This window comes from Denticeps clupeoides, chromosome 15 (assembly GCF_900700375.1).
Source record: "Denticeps clupeoides chromosome 15, fDenClu1.1, whole genome shotgun sequence".
Classification (NCBI taxonomy): Eukaryota; Metazoa; Chordata; class Actinopteri; order Clupeiformes; family Denticipitidae; genus Denticeps; species Denticeps clupeoides.
In genome coordinates, this window is record NC_041721.1 from 5,775,135 (window position 1) to 5,795,407 (window position 20,273).

Below are 20,273 nucleotides of genomic sequence, written 5' to 3' on the forward strand. Positions count from 1 at the left end.
AATCTGGGACCGTCTTGTAACCCAGGGGGCGCTGTTTCGTTGATTTGATCAGCACGCTTTTTACGCAAATCACTTATTATCGTTTGTCTTATATACAGTACAGGCCAAAAGTTTGGACACACCTTCTTATTCAATGTGTTTTCTTTATTTTTATGACCATTTGCATTGGTAGATTCTCACTGAAGGCATCGAAACTATGAATATGGACTATACATGTGGAGTTATGTACCTGTGACTATGGAGACCTGGCCTCCACAGTCACCCGACCTGAACCCAGTCGAGATGGTTTGGGGTGAGCTGGACCCCAACAAGTGCTAAACACCTCTGGGAACTCCTTCAAGACTGTTGGAAAAGCATTTCAGGTGACGACCTCTTGAAGCTCATGGAGAGAATGCCAAGAGTGTGCAAAGCAGTAATCAGAGCAAAGAAACTAGAATATAAAACATGTTTTCACTTATTTCACCTTTTTTTGTTATGTACATAACTCCACATGTGTTCATTCATAGTTTTGATGCCTTCAGTGAGAATCTACCATGTAAATGGTCATGAAAATACAGAAAACACATTGAATGAGAAGGTGTGTCAATACTTTTGGCCAGTACAGTATATGAATATAAAGGTGGTCTCCGTTTTTCCACGAATGCATATGCAATCTGTAGCAAATTCCGAAAGGAAAAGTAATTGTTATAGGTGTCCCTCTAAACTAAATGCAAACGACGCCTCCTTTTTAAAATGAGAATGCTGTTAAAGCATTTTCTCTTGTAGCATTTCTGGCTCCGGACCACGCACAGAGTCAGAATCAGAGAACCTTATAAATCCCGACGGAAATTGCTCACGCCACACCTGCACAGAGGGACAGACGTACAGTTATGAGCAAAAACACAAAAAATAAACGTAAACGTGAGCACTCGAAATCTCCCAACCTCAAAGTAACGAGCTGTTGCGTCACGACGTGACGTTTCAATCAACACCCCGTTGTCGTGGGCCACGCCCATCCCGCGGAGCTGCTCCGTTACTCCCGTTCCCGGCCAGGAATGACATGCTTTTGCCCGGAACATGGTTTGTTCGACGCGGTTGTGGCTGCCTGTGTTGTTGTTCGCGGGTAAGTGTATAATAAATGTTTATTATAATAAATATATAGATGTTTTTTTCCCCTCCTGCTCGTTCCGCGCAGGGCGGCAGGTTGAAAAACTCTCACATGACTACAGTCGCGGGGTTGGGGGGCGTAAATGATCCATCGTCCCAGGCTTTTTTAGCCCCTGGCGTGGATATAGAAGTGATTTCTCGCGATGTCCCGAACTCAGACAGACTGATCTGGACTTCTTGTCCGGTCTGGATAATGGACGCTTGGACGCAGCGTACGTTCAACGTTGCCGATGTTGAAAACGACTGGGAATGTCTGTTAATGGTGGAATATAGAGAGGAACCTTTAATCCGCAACGCTGTGCACGTTAACGCATGTCTGTCACTTTTCCATTCATTGTCAGAAAACCCCTTTCGATAGTTTTAGCTGAAAGCAGCTGGACTGTTTAAAAGAAAGAAAAAAAAAAGCAATAAAATTGATGTGGGTCGTCATTATTTCAAAATGTATTGTTTATTAATCTTTATTATTATTTTTGTCATTTTTCTATTAAAATGCATTTTAAGTTTTCTCCTTTGACGAAAAAAACAGGACATTTGCAAATGACCCGAAAACTTTGAGCGGTAGTGCCGGATGTTGAAGATGGAAAGTGAGTGTGACGTTCAATTCGTGTCCACACCATGGTAAATCGCAAAGAAAGAGAAGGAGGTGGGAGGCAGAAATTGAAAAATGGCCTAAGGCTGACTGTCCGTAAAAATCTTCCGTCCTCATCTACTCCACCAGACATCCTGCCCACCCCTCCCACACACACACAGACACACACTCACACATCCTCAACAGGTTCTGGAAGTAGAGGGTTTGTTGGTAGCAGTTTATTAATATAGGAATAACTGACCCTGTAAGGACCTTAGCTGTTTTTTTTTTGTTTTTTTTTATCCGGAAGTGGTGCCATTTGCTCAGCTATATGCTTGATGTTATGAGAGCCCACTGGTCTGTTGTCTCCTGCAGACAGTAATAACATCGGCTCCTTGTTCCCGCCAGAGCCTGCACCGCCTTGCTTTTAATGAAAACTTCCCCAGTGTGATTCTTTCAGAAGATCACAGACAACGCCACGCCCCCCCGCCCCCCGAGGTTAAAATGTCCCGTGTGACGGAGCAGGACAGGAGAATGAGACCTTTCTGACTCTCGGGCCTGTCTTTCTTTCTTTTCTCTCTTCTCTGATGGCCCCCCACGTAGATCCTTCCAGATCCTACTTACATAGACACGTTGCAACTGTACTGCCACGACACACACGCCCAAGTAGAAGTGAGAAGTGAACAGATGTGCTCTTTCTATGCGAAACTATACTGTACGCCACTCTTCAAAAACCAAAAAACATGAAATGTGTTCTTGAAAAATTCCTTTTCAAAAAAAGAATAATAAATTGTCGTTGACAATGTTTGAAATGATGCGCTGGATACTGTATTAGTGTTTCATTGTTTCTTTAATCAGTGCAGCTACAGCTACACCAAGATAACTGAAAAGGAGTTCCTAATAATGAATGAAGCTTTTGACGGACCTGGGTTAATGAGCACAGCATCATTCCACTGGAACTCAAGAGTAATTGTTTGCTGATAAGAGTTCCTCTCTACATGTATGCATCACAAAAGCCGAAACGTAACAGGACTTCAGCGTAGTTTTAACGCAGGCTTAGTTTCGTATGCTTCTCAGTTTCCTTTTATGACGCTCAGCAACCTTCTGAAAATAATTGCTGGACTGACTGACTGATAATGACTGTTTGGTCTACTTCTGTGACTCCATCATCATCCTCATGGTAATTACAGTACAGTAGTACCAAGAGTCTAATTACTTTTCTGTTACTTCTCCGATGGAGGACGGAGGAAGAAAATAAGATAAATAAAAATGGGCCGATTTTCTGATTTCTCTGTCTCTCCCTCCCCCCTTCATGTCCCCCTCCTCCCAGCGGTGTCAGAAGGCGAGGCGGTCCAGGTGACCATGCGCGATGAGCGAATGTTCGCCATGCTTTTCCAGTCAGTGGTGCTACCCTGCCAGTACACCAGCATCTCCACGCAGACCCCCATTGTGCAGTGGTGGTACAAGTCGTACTGCCGCGACCGCACGCGGGAGTCTTTTAACTTCCCCGAGACCCTGGGGGTGCGGGGGTCCGAGCTGGGTTCCGCGTCCCACCTAGACTGCGGCGACAATGGGCGCACGGTGCGAATCGTGGCCTCCGGCCAGGGCTCCTCCATCACCCTCGCTGAGCACTACAAGGGCCGAGACATCTCCATCATCAACAGTAAGGCTTTCATTGTTTCAGCGGAGGATGTGCTTACACCACACTGCTGATAAGACGCCCCCACTTGTGAGTAGTGTGGGCACTTGAGTCAATGACCTTCAATGATGATGTTTAAATGACACCGAGACAGAATGTGCGGTTCGTCACCTTAAATACGCAGCAGAATCCCACAACCATGGGTTCGTAGCAGGGATTTTCCGGAATCATCCTGGAACTATTGTGGGAAATATCCTCGTATGCTGACAGGTTTTTAACCCAGATTAATTCATACTTCCTGTTACGAACAAAATGGTTCTAGTGTCGCGTTCAGGGGGTAGAATTAAAAATAAAAAACATCAGCTGAAAAAAATGACTATTTAAACCAATACTAAAATTAATCTTAATCAACCATGTTGGGAAAAAGCTGGTTTACCTGATATGACCATTATGACTAACCCTAACCCTAACCTCAATCTTGTCAAAGTAGCTAGTCGACCGGCTAAACCAACTTAAAAAATGTTAATGGTGTGTGTGTGTGTGTGTGTCTATATATATATATATATATACACACACACACACACACACACACATGTATGTATATGTATATATACATGAATACTTTACAGGAATTGGGATTGGGAATTGTGGGATTGGAGGGATTGGAGGTGGGATGACTGGCTCTTAGACAGAAGCTGTGAGAAACTGTAGACGTGTAGCGGATTTATTGCTACTCTGCTAATTTACTCGGCCTTAACTCACGGGCCACAGCAGAGTCACAAAAGAGAGCTTTCTGTTTGAGGGTCGTCTGTCTCTCTCTGTCTCTCTCTTTCTAAAAAAGAAGAGCCCACTTGGTTGGCCGTGGGGGTCAGAATGGATGGCCGCCCCTCCGGTGAACATGGTGTTGTGCTCCGACTCCAGAGTTCTGTGCCAAGTCTGAGCTGAGGTCACGGAAGGCCCAGATTGGCTTTTTTCTTCTCCTTAAGACGCCTACATGCAGTTTCCAGGAGCTTTGTCAGGCATCAAAGAATTTCCAAATAGCCTTTAAATTTATCTTCAGGTTGCCCTGTTGCTGGTCTTAACTGGTTTTCACTGCTCTTAGCTGCTACGACTGGGACATGAAAACAACGTCAAACTCGCTGGTCAGTGTAAAAACCTACCTAAAGCTGGTCATGTTGTAGTTGTTTTTAATGCCTTGCACTGAATGAACAGCTTGACCACTTTCAATGCATGACAAATTTAATTCTATGCTACATTAGGGACTTATCTGGCCATTGTGTCGGTTCTTTCCTGTTCCTGGACGAAGACTGTTTATTCTGGGCCTGTGCGTAGCCTGAACAATCTGCTGTGGTTTGGGCTGGACTTGGTTTTCTCTGAAAACAGATATTTGTTATTACCAAATAACCCAGAATCCTGCATATTCAATTGGATTGGGCTCTTTACACAGTATTTCAGCATTAAATATACAGTTAATCATTAGGAATTCATATTTACTGTAATAATGAACCAAGATGCATTTCATTATTTAACTGAGTCGAAATACGTGTATGCATTCACTCAGAAGCAGATCTGCGCATCGGAGAGCTGCACTGGGGAGACAGCGGGGTCTACTACTGTAAGGTCGTTATCACAGACGACCTGGAAGGAGACAATGAAGGTCAAGTGGAGCTGCTCGTTCTGGGTGAGAAAAAAGAAGCACAACTTTCCCACATTTCGGTGGCCTGTTCTCGTTTATTGACAAGGAGGGTGTAAAAGTTTAAAGCCCGCTGATGTGGCATGAAACAAGCATGCGCGTGGATAATACTTCATTCATAGAGTGTCCCAATTTATGTTGTGGTTTTGGATTATATAATAACTCTAAAACTTGCCAGTCATCTCCACAACAGTGTTCTCTCAGATCAAAATGTCAGACAAATACATTATCTTTAAAAAAAAAAACACATCCGCGGTCGGGATGTTGTAAAATTGTGAATGAATTTTGTTCATTTTTAGGTTAGAGCTCCCAGACCAAAATGCACCGTAGTTGATTAAAGGCCTGCATGATAAAGGCCCTCCCACATGCAGGAAGTAAATCATTGACACACAGGAAATGGATAGGAAATGAGTGCACATCCACGGATTCATTCATTGCCTACTTTTACTCTCATTAACTCATGAATTCATTAACTCGTATTTGAGCTTAATTAGCATTTAGCTAACAGGAAGGACTTCTGTGTCACTTGTTCGATTCATTTTAGGGCAAAAAACCCATTTTCTGTGGATGAGTTGAGAAGACCTGCCGTATTTGTCTAAAATGCACACGGCAGGGGTGCAGTTTTGGGATTTTGTGGTTGTTAGAATTATCATTGTTTTTTTGTTTTTTTGCCTAGGTGGGTTTTACATTTCTTGAACAGGCAACCCAAAGCAGTTTTTTGGCCACCATTACACTGGGATGGCACTGCTAGTCGTGTTAGTTATGCCAGTTACGCTGTGAACACGGTACATTAAGAAGAAGCAGTAAACAAGCAATTAAGACAATAATATCCCTCAGAGTCCCCAGGGATCCCGGTAGGGCTGTAACTGCAGGAAAGGAGATATTTTCTGTGACAGGGACAACAAACAAACCCAAGTCCTTCTGCAGCGGGTAGCTTTCAGCTCTTCTTTTCTTTTCCGTGGACCCACTCTGGTGTTGTCATGTGCATGTTAATTTCACGTGAACGTGTGAAGGGTTCTGGTGAAGGAACGCTGGGTGCTGAAGACTGTTCTTAAGGCTGGAAAACAGGCTCCCGTCTGGAGTGCGGAGGTTGCTGGGTAGCTGGGCCCGTGAAGTGGCCTGGTAGGTATGCTTCTGGCTAACAGTAGCCAAGCCTTTTTTTTATCGTGTGAACAATGGGCCCATGTGATAAAAGGCTGTGATTTAGAGGAATTAGCACAGCATGAGCCACATTATTTCTGTCGTAGATGAAAGGGGCATATGCTGATGTTGAATTGTTTTTACACGGAAAACAGGAATGATTTATGCCCCCCTCATTGGCAAGGAATTTAGATATGTAGTTCTATCATGCTTTCCATAATATTCTGGAATGTGTGTTTCAATTAAATGCAGCTGTGTGTGGTACATGTGGTGTGTGTGTGTGTGTGTGTGTGTGTGTGTGTGTGTGTGTGTGTGTCTATATATCCTGGGTCCACCATTTGTTGTCTAACACTGACAGCCCCACATCTTGTCGAGTAGTTACAAGCGCTTCCATGGCAACCGTTGAGTGGTCATGAATTGTGCTGATTGGCTGTGAGAAGCGACGGTGTTGTGCCGTAAAAGTAGCTCCGTAGAAAACACATTCAGCACGATTTTACAGTATGACACACCTAGTAAGTAATATGGACACTATTTAAAATGATTTGGATAAATATTGTTTTATGATCGTATTGTAATTGGTATTTGAATGAAAAAAACATTACATACGTACAATAATCCATAAGGCTCACATAATCTTGCACATATCATAAAAGTTTGGTTCATACATATGTAATGTGTATATATTTAATAACAAAGACTTCAGGATTTGAGTCCTTAGGAGTAACAGAACAAATATAGAAAAAAAGCCCTGTGATCAGAGAGGTTCTGTTTATTATATGTGTTATGTGAAGAAAAAAATCTTCCAATGGCACTTTGCTGCCATGGCAACAGAAACAGGTTGTTGAGGTGAAGGATGAGGCGTGTCTCTGTTTTCCTTTTGTCTTGAGAGCAAGGAGGACTCGCAGATGTGTGTAGACGTCCGAAATGGGAAAGTGCACCACTTGTCCTGTGCCGCTTCCTAGCTGGGTGTGGTCAGCAGATGGAAGATAACCTCCTCCTCCTCCACCAGCTCTGTGTGCAGTCATGGGACTATTAATTTACTGCTGTTTGTGTGGAGACCCAGTTTATATGTTTTGCATCTGATGTGACAAGAACGGCAGAGATGTTTAAAGAACTCGTGTCACTGGTATCCACCTCACAAGGCAGCACACACACACACACACCGCAGAACAAAAACAGCGACTGTTTTTACCGAACACGGACAGAACCGGGCAGGGATGCCTGGAAGATTGATGAGATTTATGCTTCAGACTTCAGACGCTGGGCATTGCCAAGGCAGATGAGAGAACTGCATTCTGGAGGCCAGTTTAAGCTTCAGAAAGATCAGACGGAGCTCAGAGCTGTTTGGTGGAGTCTGTGGGAGGTCTGTCTGAGTACGTTGGCTGCAGCAGGCCCCTTCCTTTTTCTGAAATCTTGTTTGAAGCCAAGCTCACTTGCCTACAAAATTTCACTTGACTGAAATTTGGTTTAAGATCTAGAACTTGAAACCAATTGCCTCATAACACCTTATATATGTGTGTGTGTATAGGCAATTGGTTTCAAGTTCCAGATCTTAAACAACATTTTGTGAATATTAGTAACAAATTGTTTTTATATAAAATAGTTACAATTTTTTTTTACTATTATTCACAAAAGACACAACAAATTGTGTTAATTGCATGCTGTTCTGTGTCTGTCATTCAGTGAAAGGGCATCATACCAGAGGGTTCAATATAGGCATATTTTTTTGATATTTCAACAATATAGCAAAATACACGTCAAACATTTAGAGCCTTAATTGCAATTGCAGTAGATTTGAATTATTGGAATGAGTCATAATCCCGTAGCACCACATCTCTGAAAATGGAGATGCAGCTACCTGCGGCCAGTGTCAGTAATACCTTTTTTAGCCAGGAGCTGCAACAGATTGTCAACATTGCCTCATTTGACATGCCCTCATTTAAATGCACGAGGAACGGGGAATGCGTGGTGGAATGGCCGTGGAATGACTTGTGTAAACGTGCCCTTGAGAAGCTGCTCGCTCCTGTAATTAACTCTCCGCTGTCCGCACTGCTGTTTCTGAGGTCACCTCCCGTCTCCTCACTCACTCACTCTCTCTTGGCCCGGTCCTTTCCGTTCTCTCTCTCTCTCTCTCTCTCTCTCTCTCTCTCTCTCCCTCCAGGTATGACAGGTGTGGCAGAAGAGCACGATCTCCTGCCTGAGGTGGAGCTGGAGTTTATGCCAGGTAGGGGGCGCTCCCACACCTGTCTCCCTTAACCTTTTCCTCTCGCTATTAACGCTCCCTGGTTGCATTTTCTGTCTGAAGCCTTGTGCCATGTTGTTGCGCGGGGGCTTCTGCCATCACGTAATCAGTCAGTAAATGCTAATGCAGCGGAAATATGCAAAAAAGTACTCAGTGTAAAAAACAGTGTAAAAAGCGTAACAGTACGTGCTTGTTTACTCGTTTTATCTTCTATACTCCAAACCCCGTTTTTTTTTTTTATCAGTGAGCATATTTCTTGTAACGATAAAACAGTCACCCTGATGAATCATGGGTCTAAATAAATGATTATTTGTGTGTTTGCTGCAACCCTCGCCGCACTCGGAGGAAGTCTGTCATTATGGGTGTTATTTCTGCTGACAAATCTCATCAGGAGCAGGTCACCACTTATCACTGTAATTTTCCCTGTGTCTGTTGGAAGGAATTCCTATCACGCTGAATCATAAGCTATGTTTAAAAAAACATTATATTACCCCACTTACCTAATGCACAGGAATACCCACTAATCTGTTTGAATTGCCACTCAAATGTGATTCCTATATTAATCTAGATTTATATTCATAATTTTCATGTCACCACTGAAGAATGATCTGCCAAGAATGCATATGACTAATGCAGTACATTGATATAATGTTCCTCTTTTGAGAAACAAATGCAAAAGATTCCGGTAGTCAGAGATAGCAGGTTCATTATCACACTGTTTCACTGCTGTTTCTAGAAGATTCTTTTCTTTCTCAACAAAACTCCCACTTGTGGACTCTGTGTTCAGTGTGTATGTGTGTGTGTGTGTGTGTGTGTGTGTGTGTATTTGTGTCTTCTTTCTGCTCCGTGTGCAGCTGTAAGGGGGTGAGGATGTTGAGTTTCTAATTGGGAGAACCTGATATCTTCTTTTGTGTGTTGATTTATTGTTCTAAGGAGGGTCTGTTCTATGTTTCTCCCACCTGAGGCTCAGAGGTTTGGCTGCTGCTGTAACGGCCTGCGGTCGGCCAAGAGAACAAATCTGCCCCTTGCTTTGCTCACTGTTTTATAAAGAAACAGTAAGTCATTGTTCAAGGCAGGGAAGCCTTGTAACCACTTTTAGAAAAGCATTCTTTAACTTGCGAAAGCACTGTCAGCATGCATATATCAACACAGGGATCTGCAGTGTGTATGTGAATGAAGACAAAGCGAGAGAGAGAGAGAGAAATTCCTTTATGACCACTACAGGGCCCAATTACACACACACACACACACACACACACACACACACACACACACACACACACACACACACACAGGAATCAACCCTCTCGATGTATGGGAGTAGTGGTGACCCCAGACGTTCATCCACTGCCTGTAATTTAGGTTATGATTTCAAAATCATAATCTTTATTTATCGTTGCAGCTTGGACACCAAAAGAAAGGATTCTATATTTTTTGTTAGTTTCAAACATAATGTAAGCAACTAATGTTCCCATTGTTCTGTCGAGGTCAGGACTACCCATTTGGACCCCTCGTGTACAAAAATGTGCATGCACAAAATGTGCCATCAATCCGCATACATCAATGTACATCCAAATCCTAATACAGCAAATTGAGCCCTTTTCCGAATGATCACGCATTCAATCATTTTCTGGATTTTAACCCTTTAAATGCCAGCTGTTATATTGTTAAAAATGTTTATAAACTGTCGTAACTGTCATGAACTGTTAAACTGCTATAACAAAATTTGTAATTATAATACAGTAACTACATGGAGGGGCAGTGGTGGCCTAGCGGTTAAGGAAGCGGCCCCGTAATCAGAAGGTTGCTGGTTCGAATCCCGATCCGCCATGGTGCCACTGAGGTGCAATGAATAATGTAGTGGCATTGTGGCCAAGCCTAAAACTACCCTAAAACTCTTGCTAGAGTAGTAGTCTGTGAAATCTCTTCATTCCGGGGTGTGCATAGGATTTGCTGGTCTGTTGACTGATTTTTGCTGCGTCTGTATTCATATAGAGTGGGACGACAGAGGCCACAGGTTCAAAGCCCACTTACTACCATTGTGTCCCTGAGCAAGACCTGTAAATGGGTTTACCTCAGCCGGCTGTCTTCTGTCAACCATTTTTATTCCAGAGTGGGTGTTCGTGGGAGTTGTAGCCCTGGGCAGCATTCTGTTCATCCTGCTGGTAGGGGTGTGCTGGTGCCAGTGCTGTCCACACTCCTGCTGCTGCTACGTCAGGTGCTGCTGCTGTCCCGACTCCTGCTGCTGCCCACGGCACTGTGAGTTTCAGCATTTATATGACATACTGTAGATATGTATATGCATTTCAAGGGTTTTTTTTTTCTAGTCCAAAAAAAAGTGTTACGGTAACTCTGTGTTATCACATTAATTGTATTTAGCAGTAAAGCAATTTTTTTTCTCTATACAGTGTATGAAGCTGGCAAGGCTCTAAAATCTCCGATGTCTCTCACACCCGTTCCCATGTACCCCCCTTACTACGTCACTGGGGTACCCACCATGGTGCCCATCGCCCCTCCTTCTCTAGTCGACCCCAAGTTATCCGCCGCACCCTCCGTTGAGAACCACGCCAATGGTGGTGAGTCCTGTTGTGCTGACGAGAACTGTAACACAGACTAATGCACTAATGCACGATGATATGGTGTTACGATGAGGTTTCATGCTTGTTAAAGTTCATATATTGCTTGCCGTTGCCCGAAGAAGTGTGAGGACTGATGTTTACATTTAGAGCATTTGTCAGACGCCCTTATCCAGAGCGACTTACAATCAGTAGTTACAGGGACAGTCCCCCTGGAGCAACTTGAAGTTAAGGGTCTTGCTCAGGGACACAATGGTAGTAAGCGGGATTTGATCCTGGGTCTTCTGGTTCATAGGCGAGTGTATTACCCACTAGGCTACTACCACCCTGTGGTGATGTGACACTGGTGTTCGTTTAACCAATAACCAAACAGTGTTATCTGCGCGGTTGTTTGCCCAACATGATATGGTGTTTGCGCCATGTAAGATTGCGTGAAGTGCAGCTACAGCAGGAGTAGAGGAAGTAGTGCTGGTGTGATTATGTTATCTAATGTTAACACACACGCACACACACGCTATGTCTTCAGTAGTGCGAGGGGTGTACCACATGCAGCCCAACCACGAGCAGGACTCGCTGAAGATGCTGCAGTACGTGGAGAGGGAGCTTGCCCAGTTCAACCCCTCCAAGACTCTGAGCAGCCTGAACTGTAAGGACGAAGTCGAGAGTGCAGACACGCTGCCGGCTTCGCTGTGATTCTCTTCTGCAGAATGCATGTCTTCCTTTCCCCCCCCTCCAGTGGATATAAAGCCTGGATCACTCCTGCTTTAGTTCAGAACTGGGTTCTGTCACCTCTCTCTTTATTCTTTAATGTGAATGAAGCAAATCTGCACTTTCAAAATTATCTTTGACACTTTTGCAACCGGCTTAATTGCATTTAATCAGCTGATTAATCAGTATATTGTTAACTTAATTCATGCCATTTGGCCTAGACGCGTGATTTTATTGGCATGGCCTTAAATGTGCATGCGTGCTAACACTCTTCGCCAGTCTTGCGCCATTGGCTGCCGTGGTGAAATCCAGTCTCTTCCAGCCTGCAGCCTGTCAGAGCTCAGCTCCCTCCACGAGGCGGAGACAGACTTCAGGCAGACCTACCGACAGGTGCAGAAGAAGGCGCTGCCGGCCATCCCTGACCTGGACGTCCCTCCTGACCACCGCAGGGACGCTCCCTCTGCACAGACCGGCCGCTCCATACGCTACCCTCAACACTGCATGCGCATGGAGGATGAGGCCCTGAGCAGGTAGAAAACATCTTACACTCAGCATCTCAGCATCTTCTTTTTTGGATTGTATGGGAATGTTGCAGCCTAGTGGGTAAGACACTCGCCTATGAACCAGAAGACCACAAACGGCACTTACTACCATTGTGTCCCTGAGCAAGACACTTAGTGTCACCCGAGTGTCTCCAGGGGGACTGTCCCTGTAACTACTGATTGTAAGTCTCTCTGGATAAGACCATCTGATAAATGCCAGAAATGAATTGGATTGTTTAGTTGGCATATTCCATGGATTCCTGCTACTAATTATTGTAGCACAGAGTCAACACAAGTTTATGAGGATTAATGGTTTCACCAAACAACGTTGAAAAAAAAAAAGCTGTGCGTTGTGGCTGCGCGTTGTCATTTTCATTAGTTTCATATTTTGTGTGTTATTAAATGCAGATGTGCTCATTCAGAGCACCTTCACAGGAAGCCGTACAACTTTGGTGACCGAAGAGGCTCTCTGGACGAGCTGGAGGAATTTGCCATGTCCTACGTACACCACGGTCGGCGAGGAAACCTCCGGGATGTAGAGAGAGCTCATGAGCACGAGCGAGAGCATGAGCGCTTCCCCACGTACCGTGACGGCGCGCACTGCTACCACAGCATTGAACATCCACCCGCTGCAGAAAACTGGAAGGAAAGGCAGAAGCAGCATGGGCGCCCCCCTCCGCCTCCACGCAGTCCACCTTCCTCACCTGCTAAAAGGCGTGGCACCTGGGACAGCGACCGGCCGGTGCCGCGAAGGGATGCCGGGGGGCGTGGCCGTGGTGGGAGGGACTATGATGACACCTTACTGACCAGCCTGTTGGAGCGTAAAGCAAGGATGGGGCGTGGCTCAGCACGTGGTGGGAGGGGCGAAGGGGAATCGGACACTCCCTCCAAGGACAGTTCAAAGAAGAGCAACGAGCGGCACAGCAGTCGTTCACCTAGCAACCAATCACCTAGCAACCCGTCGCCCAGCACCCGACCCAGGGAGGACGACTCACTTCCGCCCTACGCAGAGAAAGAGTTGGACCGTCAGCACAGTCGTGAGGCTAGCCCGCGACCTTTCACCCAGCCACGCCCGGCTCAGGGTCCCTGCGCTGCCAGACAGGAGCACAGAGATGACCATAGTAAACCTCGCAAAGTGGTGAGTTACCTGTAGGGGCTTTCTGAGCTACCTGGAGGACTTCACAAGGACATGAAGGGCCTGTTGAACTATTTCAAATGGCATAATATTACACACTTTTATATATATATATTTGAAGCATCAATTGAACTCATGAGTCAATTTTTTTTATTTTTATATATTTTCTGTTGTCGGAAGCATTTCAAATTGCTTTGGCACTTGATTGTTTTGCCTTAATGGCGCAGCTGTTGTACAGATATGAAGGGACTTGTGAACATCTTCATGACCTGACATTCTTTTTTTTCACTAACTCGTGGTTGCGTTGTCCTTGTGTCATTCGACCACCCTTTTTAACTAGCAGTGCTGTCATTAACCAGTGGCATGTAACTCTACATCTGGTCCCGCTCGGTCCTACTGACCCCGTTCTGCTCAAGGCTTCGCCGGCCGGTTGGCTAGTTCCACATTCTAAAGTATTGCTTTCCGTCTCTCAGAGGCTAGTGATTCAAATTAAGGAACTTGTAGAAGACCAGTGAGTCTTTGGCACTGGTGCCTCCTGTACTCAGAGCTGAGAGGGTGAGTACAACTTAGCTCCGGTAACCCCACTAACAGGCATCTGTCTGACCAGGGAAATGAGAGGCACAGAGAAAGTGTCATGTTGTGTCTTTTTTTTAGTCGAGTTTCAGTGATATCTGCCTTCTAATCTGAAATCAGTTTTAAAAATCCCTTTTAAAGGGAGGTTTACACAAGCATTTTTTATAATTTGTCCTTCACTGAGTAGGAAGTCCCTAGCAGAGTCAATTTTCCCTGAGACAATGGGCTGTATTTACCCTGTTCTAATTAAGAGTTGGTGCTTGGGGCATGTTCACTAATGTCATAGAGTGGTAGACATCCACCACTATGCATTTTATCTGCATTCTAATTCAAGCATTCCACCAATGTGAAGTTAGTTAACATGCACCATGCACCCAAAGTCATGTTTAGTACCTTAAAATGTCCCAAAGCGTCTTTTAGTTGAATCCTAACATCATACTACAAGTGTATCCAGTTGCCATTATCATCATTAACTAGCTGGTTGGTATGTAGTGGCAAGTATGTAGTGGCATAAAAACATTATTAAAAAATATATAGAGAATTTTGTGTATATTGTATATGCATTTATATGTGTGTATGTATTATATAACCGATAAGGTTCATTTAAGGACCCTGATGGCAGGTTTAATCATGCATGAGCCACATTAATAATCTCCCATTTTTCCATCACAAGAACCTGACTAATTGAGCACAGCGCAGCTTCTGAACTCAACCATCCCTTTTCCTCTCTCTTCTCTTTAACAGAGCACGCTTCTCAGCAGGGATTCTCTCATAGTCTGATGGTGCGGACTGAAAGAATAACACACTCACACACACACACACGCCGGCCGGCCGGCTCCGGACAACGTTACAGGCTTCACCGATCGAGCTGAGGAGAGGAACGTGGCTGAGGGCTGAAGATGCAGGAATTACACTCCTGGCTCTGCTGTGTTTCAACAGCCATGTGTCCTCGGCTCAAGTGACTTTTATGTCCCTGTGTCATGAACAGTGTGTGTGTGTAAGAACCAGTGCAGTGAGAGAGGGGGTCCCGTTTTCTCCATTTCATTGTTTGAGCCTTTGGAGCCGAACACGGTGCCTTCTCACAAACACAGGCCGGGTGAGTCAGCGAGACCGGGCTGTGTCACCACCTCTGACACCGGTGCCACCGAATGATGACATCGCCGAATGAGCTCATTCTCGTGCCAGATCCTGTGCCTGCTGGTCCCATGCGTGCCGATCCACCGCTGGCCTTTCCTTCGGCTCCTGTAAATGCAGCGCCGCAACCTGCGCCATGGGTGCTGCGCGCCGTCGTACGCTCAGCATGTGACGGACTGGATCAGATTACGATGCCACACAACTCGAAGCCGTGCGCTTGTATTAAAATGCGCTGAATTTGTTTTTGTGACTGTTAGGGTTCAAGGCTCTTACGTGTGTGTGTGTTTTTATGCCCTAAAAATGTCATTTCTAATCTGTACATTCACATTTTTGCCAGCTTGCTAACACCCTCAGGACAAATGCACCCGACAGCAGTATGCAGTATTTTATTTTCCAAGTTGCAGCCAGTGCAAGTGAATGTGTGTATAATGCAAAGTGTTTGTGTTGTTATGCAATCGTTGGGTTTGTGTGTTTGTTCCACAATTCTGCGGCTGTTTGTGTGTGTGTGTGTGTGTGTGTGTGTATGCTGAAGTGTGTAAAAAAAACACACCCACTCACACAGTGTTACATCGAGGATGAGTCATTAGCCGAGTCTCTGTTTATTGTTAACACATTATAATAGGGTCTCTCTGAGACACACACATGCACACACACACACACACACACACACACACTGCCTGAATCACTCAGAAACAGGAATGCATACTTTTCACAGGTGCTATAAATAATGTAGCCTTTAAACACACCATATCCTGTCCATATGCAATTTTTACCTTAACCCAGTGTGACGTCCTTTTTCTTAAGTCGTTTATCTTGCCCTCTCAAGTCTGTCCAGTAAACTACCCAGCTTCTGCATATGATGGAAGAGAAAGACCACGCCCATATCCAGCACAGTGGCCTAATGTAGCAAAAGAGCTCTTCTTTTAAATAAATGTAGTCGTAAGTGTGACCATGGCACCGGGTTCTTTTCTTGATTGTGCTGCCTGTGGGACTGATGCAGCATGTTGGCAGGCAGCATGGGCGTGAAAGAGCCGATGTGTCTGGAAGGAATTTGGAGCGGCCAGAATACCTAATTGACGGATTGAGGCTTTTGAATGCAAGAAAGCAGATTTTTTTTGTATCAGGAGAAAGTGAAGTATGTTTGATGAATCGCCGCTTTTTACCTTCATGGCTGCTTTGTTCACTATTGTCATCAAAAGGCGCTTGATGAGATGCTCGTTCACAGGACTGTTGGAAACCATCCCTGTTGTAGAAGGTAGTGGAGAGAAGCCAAGAGTGTGAAATGCTGCCATCAGAGCCAAAAAATGCAAAACCCTCTAAATGAGTAGGTGTGTCCAAACTTTTGACTTTTGACTGGTAGTCTATATTAAAGTGTAAAAATAACCTCACAGTGAAACAATAGCTCCAAGCCCACTTACTACCATTGTGTTCCTGAGCAAGACACTTAACCCTGAGTGGATTGATGAGGTTTTGTTATTATTATTATTATGAACAACAGTCAACATAAATACAAACAATAACCACAGTCCTGAGATTGGGCCCGAGCTCTCAAATAAAGATGTATATGTTTACGATAAAAATAAATAGACAAACTTCAAGCAAAAACATAAACTTAAAAGAGACATAAGTTGCCTATCCAACCAGGCTTTGAACTGGTCTCCATGTTCTTCCAAAGATGTGAGTCTTCAATTGTAGTTGTGCTGTCAACTGTTCCATTAAATTTAACTATGTGTTTCACTTGTATCCACTGTGAGACCATGGGGGGTTCAGGTTTCAACCAATAAGTTGTTAGCATTTGTCTTGCAGCCATTAGTAGGAGATGCAGCTTTCAGATGAAGTTTTCTGATCCTGGGACAGATAATCCGGGAAGAGACACGTTAAAGGGTCCTAGGAAAGATTCACTTTAAGGAGCTTTTCTATGTGTCCCTTAACTTCAGTCCAAAAGTGTTGAACCCACAAGTCCACAGTTTCCCCAGCACTTATTGCTACCACAACTTTTAGTGGTGTCCTAAAAAATTGGATTTTAGACGTCCAGTCAATTTTCTTCCACATTTGACTCCCTACCCCCTTATGACAACCAGAACAAACACTTTTCCAAGTATCATCATCCAATGTCACATTGAGTTATATGTTGGGGATCAGTTTGCAGTAAATTAAGGACTCTTGTTTTTTCATTACACCATTGTTTTCAATCAGACGAATCAAATGTTTCTCTATGTTTGTTGGTTTACATGTCTATGCTGATCCCAGTCCTTATGTTTTATTAAATAATTCCTTATTTGTAAATATCTGTAATGGTCCCGTGAGCGTAGATTAAAGTTGTTTCTTAGTTGGCCATAGATTTTTACATTCACCTCAAAAAGTTGGTTTACAGCGATTAGCTTTTTCTCCGCCCACTTTTCAAAGCCCTTGTCCATTAGAGATGGAAGAAATTCAATATTCCTACTTATGTACATGGCTTGCGAGAGGCCCACCAATCCTCTTCACTGTTTTTAACGCATTACCTCAGGCCATCATTATTCTTATCTGACATCAGAATTTTAAGGCACGGACTGATGAGTTTGAATGAGTTTTAAAATGTGAAAAGCAGGACAAATAAGAAAGTTAATCATAAAAATTAATTTAAATACATCAAAAGGTGAGAGATCATTGTGTATTTAAACAATTTTCAAATATCTGGTTTTGGCCCAAAAAATTCAATAGTACTGAAAAATTGAGCAGAACTGAACACAACTACTGATGCTGTTCGTTGATGATCTATAGATCATAAAAAGGGCTTCACAGGCGAGGATATTGCCACTAATAAGATTGCACCTAAATCAACCATTTATCAGGTCATCAAAAGAAGTTCAAGTGTTGTAAAGAAGGCTTCAGGGAGACCAAGAAAGTCCAGTGAGCGTCAGGACCGTCTCCTAAAGATGATTCAGCTGCAGGGTAGACAGCAGTGCTGAAAGGAATGCAGTATGGCGACTCTCAATGTCTCTGTGGAGAAATATTTGTTGGAAATGAATTGCAGTATGAGTTCTGTGGTAAACATGGGTTCTTGCTTTGAGAAGGGTGTGTGTGTGTTTGTGTAAATAAATTCTCAATTACTAGAATGTTCTGAATGACGAACACTCAAAAAAACGAAGGGGGGGGGGGGTCTTTGAATGTAGTAAATGCAACACAATTAATATGTTTCTTTTGTTAACATGATTTAGTTCAGTACATTTCAGTTGATTATGGAGAATGCTGAATGTACCTGATTCGCTCACATTGACTTAAAATGTCTGAACTGAAAACCTGAAATCAATTTAATCATGTTTGACCACCACTGGAAATGGAAAAATGATTTGGAAAATGATTTGGATCACAATGAGGGCAGGTTAATTTGCATGTGCCCGCCTACTGGAGGACAAACTGAACTAGGAGGCCACTGGTGGCATGCACTGTTTTGGTGACTGCTATTTCCATTGATGGGTTGGTGACTGTGTGCTGTTATATTATAATCTCTGTGCAGAGATTATTGAAATCCTCATTGTAACAGTAAGATGTTACTCCTTGGTGTCCCTGAACCCAGGTGCTCAGTATTGCCAGATGCATGATATTAATTGGATTTGCGCCATCATTGTACCCTCTGTATGATCAATAATTCCCAAAACACCATAACGTATGATAATTTTACCCCTTTATTTTATGGCTCATGTACTACATTAGCACGGCATGGTACATGGTATGATCTCTGTTTTCAGACAGCTGATAATTCAGAAGTTACAGAAGATGCAAAGAGTGAACATACTCAACATCGCCATCAGACGTACAGAAATGAATGAGAGAAAGACCCCAGCTTTACTGGGTGGTTAAAGCATGCAGCAGCACTAACAGTAAATCTCTCTGTTGCTGTTGCGACATCAAAATGATATTCTGGGCTGTTCAGGGTAGGGACTCATTCTGCACTCCACACAGGTTCAGGGGCTGTTCTGCCCAGAGGTTATTTTTACAAATGTTCTGTAGGTAAAAGTTGCATTATACACTATACTTTACTTTACTTTATTTAGCAGACGCTTTTATCCAAAGCGACTTACAAGAGGAAGACACCAGCAATTCTCGTTCGATTTCTATAGAATATTGAGTTTACAAACTAAGAGCCCTGATAAGGCTCAGACTTGTCAGTGAAGAGCATGCTCAGAGATTGTTAGGTGCTAGACGAAGAAAAATTATAATGTATTTATACATTTTTGAATTGTTTGTGCAATGTGTACGCATGTGCGTGTGTAAGTGTTAGATTTGTCTGTAATATTATACTATACTATACTATACACTGTCTATGATAATATGTGTTATCGAAGCAGAATTTTTCTACAAAAATACAATAATTTTAAGATACTTTAACATTTAGGATCTGGCAAAACTGCAGGTGCTGTCTCTTAAGACTGAGTGATCAGGACTCTTTTTGTTTTTAATTACTGTCTCATGTCCTTGGTGCTTTTGGTTTGTTAAGGAATGAGGACAGCCTAAATTAAATGAATCATGTGGAGTCAATATCCATTATTCAATCATTTTTTTCGGTGTACAACCTGGCCAACATATTTTATGATTTTAGTGCTATAATGGCATAGGGCATACTGTGTGGCTCCAAAATCAGCTGTCCTGATTACAACAGTGAAGTGTGGGCCAGACAGGATGCATCTGAACATGGAGGGGAAACGGTACAGGGCCCTTGGCATCTGTTGTGTGACCTGCTCACAAAGGCAGGAAATAATTTGACACTGGCCTTCTCCAGATTCCGATGCGCTGCCTTTTTTTAATGTGGGGGTTGGTCGTTTCTCAGCGATCTTCAGAGGAAAAAAAAAAAGAGCACCTGCATTCAATCCATTATTCTTCTGTAAACACCCATTTCTAGTAATATGGGCAAAAAGATAATGCAAACGGAAAAACAATCTTGTGTTAAATAATCAAAAGAGACAAGACTTTGGTAAGGTTACTTTAAGTTTATCATTGAAAGTAATTTTTCAACTTGTCTTGATTTCAGTTTACTGGCATTTGCCATCTAGTGTTGCAATCTGGTACGGCGCGCGTGAGAAACATAATGTCATGTGCATCTTAGAAATATAATTTTTATTATTATATTCATTTCTCTTTCACACAAGTTAGTGACAGATTAATATATGCTTGCATTTACACATTTCATACGTTCC

General features: G+C 43.4%; 1 protein-coding gene across 4 annotated transcripts; it reads left to right on the plus strand.

The window, feature by feature from the left end:
• The first annotated feature begins 971 nt into the window (after nucleotides 1-971).
• LOC114765256 (immunoglobulin like domain containing receptor 2) lies at nucleotides 972-16,045 on the plus strand. Of its 4 annotated transcripts, none has more exons than XM_028955337.1 (10): nucleotides 972-1,102; nucleotides 3,045-3,377; nucleotides 4,915-5,034; nucleotides 8,348-8,410; nucleotides 10,541-10,687; nucleotides 10,837-11,004; nucleotides 11,531-11,650; nucleotides 12,035-12,242; nucleotides 12,663-13,392; nucleotides 14,707-16,045. In XM_028955337.1, the coding sequence occupies exons 1-10, from the start codon at nucleotides 1,057-1,059 to the stop codon at nucleotides 14,740-14,742; spliced, it is 1,971 nt and encodes a 656-aa protein (XP_028811170.1). In that variant the 5' UTR covers nucleotides 972-1,056; the 3' UTR covers nucleotides 14,743-16,045. The 4 variants fall into 4 exon arrangements, with proteins under 4 accessions (XP_028811170.1, XP_028811171.1, XP_028811173.1 ...); XM_028955338.1 differs by having other exon boundaries at nucleotides 11,534-11,650; XM_028955340.1 differs by lacking the exon at nucleotides 11,531-11,650.
• The last annotated feature ends 4,228 nt before the right edge of the window (nucleotides 16,046-20,273 follow it).

Excerpts from the sequence above, each read along its gene's own strand:
- LOC114765256 (XM_028955337.1), top strand. The coding sequence starts at position 1,057 with ATGGTTTGTTCGACGCGGTTGTGGCTGCCTGTGTTGTTGTTCGCGG. Across the intron at positions 12,243-12,662 it reads GAGGATGAGGCCCTGAGCAG|ATGTGCTCATTCAGAGCACC; the intron begins GTAGAAAACATC and ends TATTAAATGCAG. Across the intron at positions 13,393-14,706 it reads ATAGTAAACCTCGCAAAGTG|AGCACGCTTCTCAGCAGGGA; the intron begins GTGAGTTACCTG and ends TCTCTTTAACAG.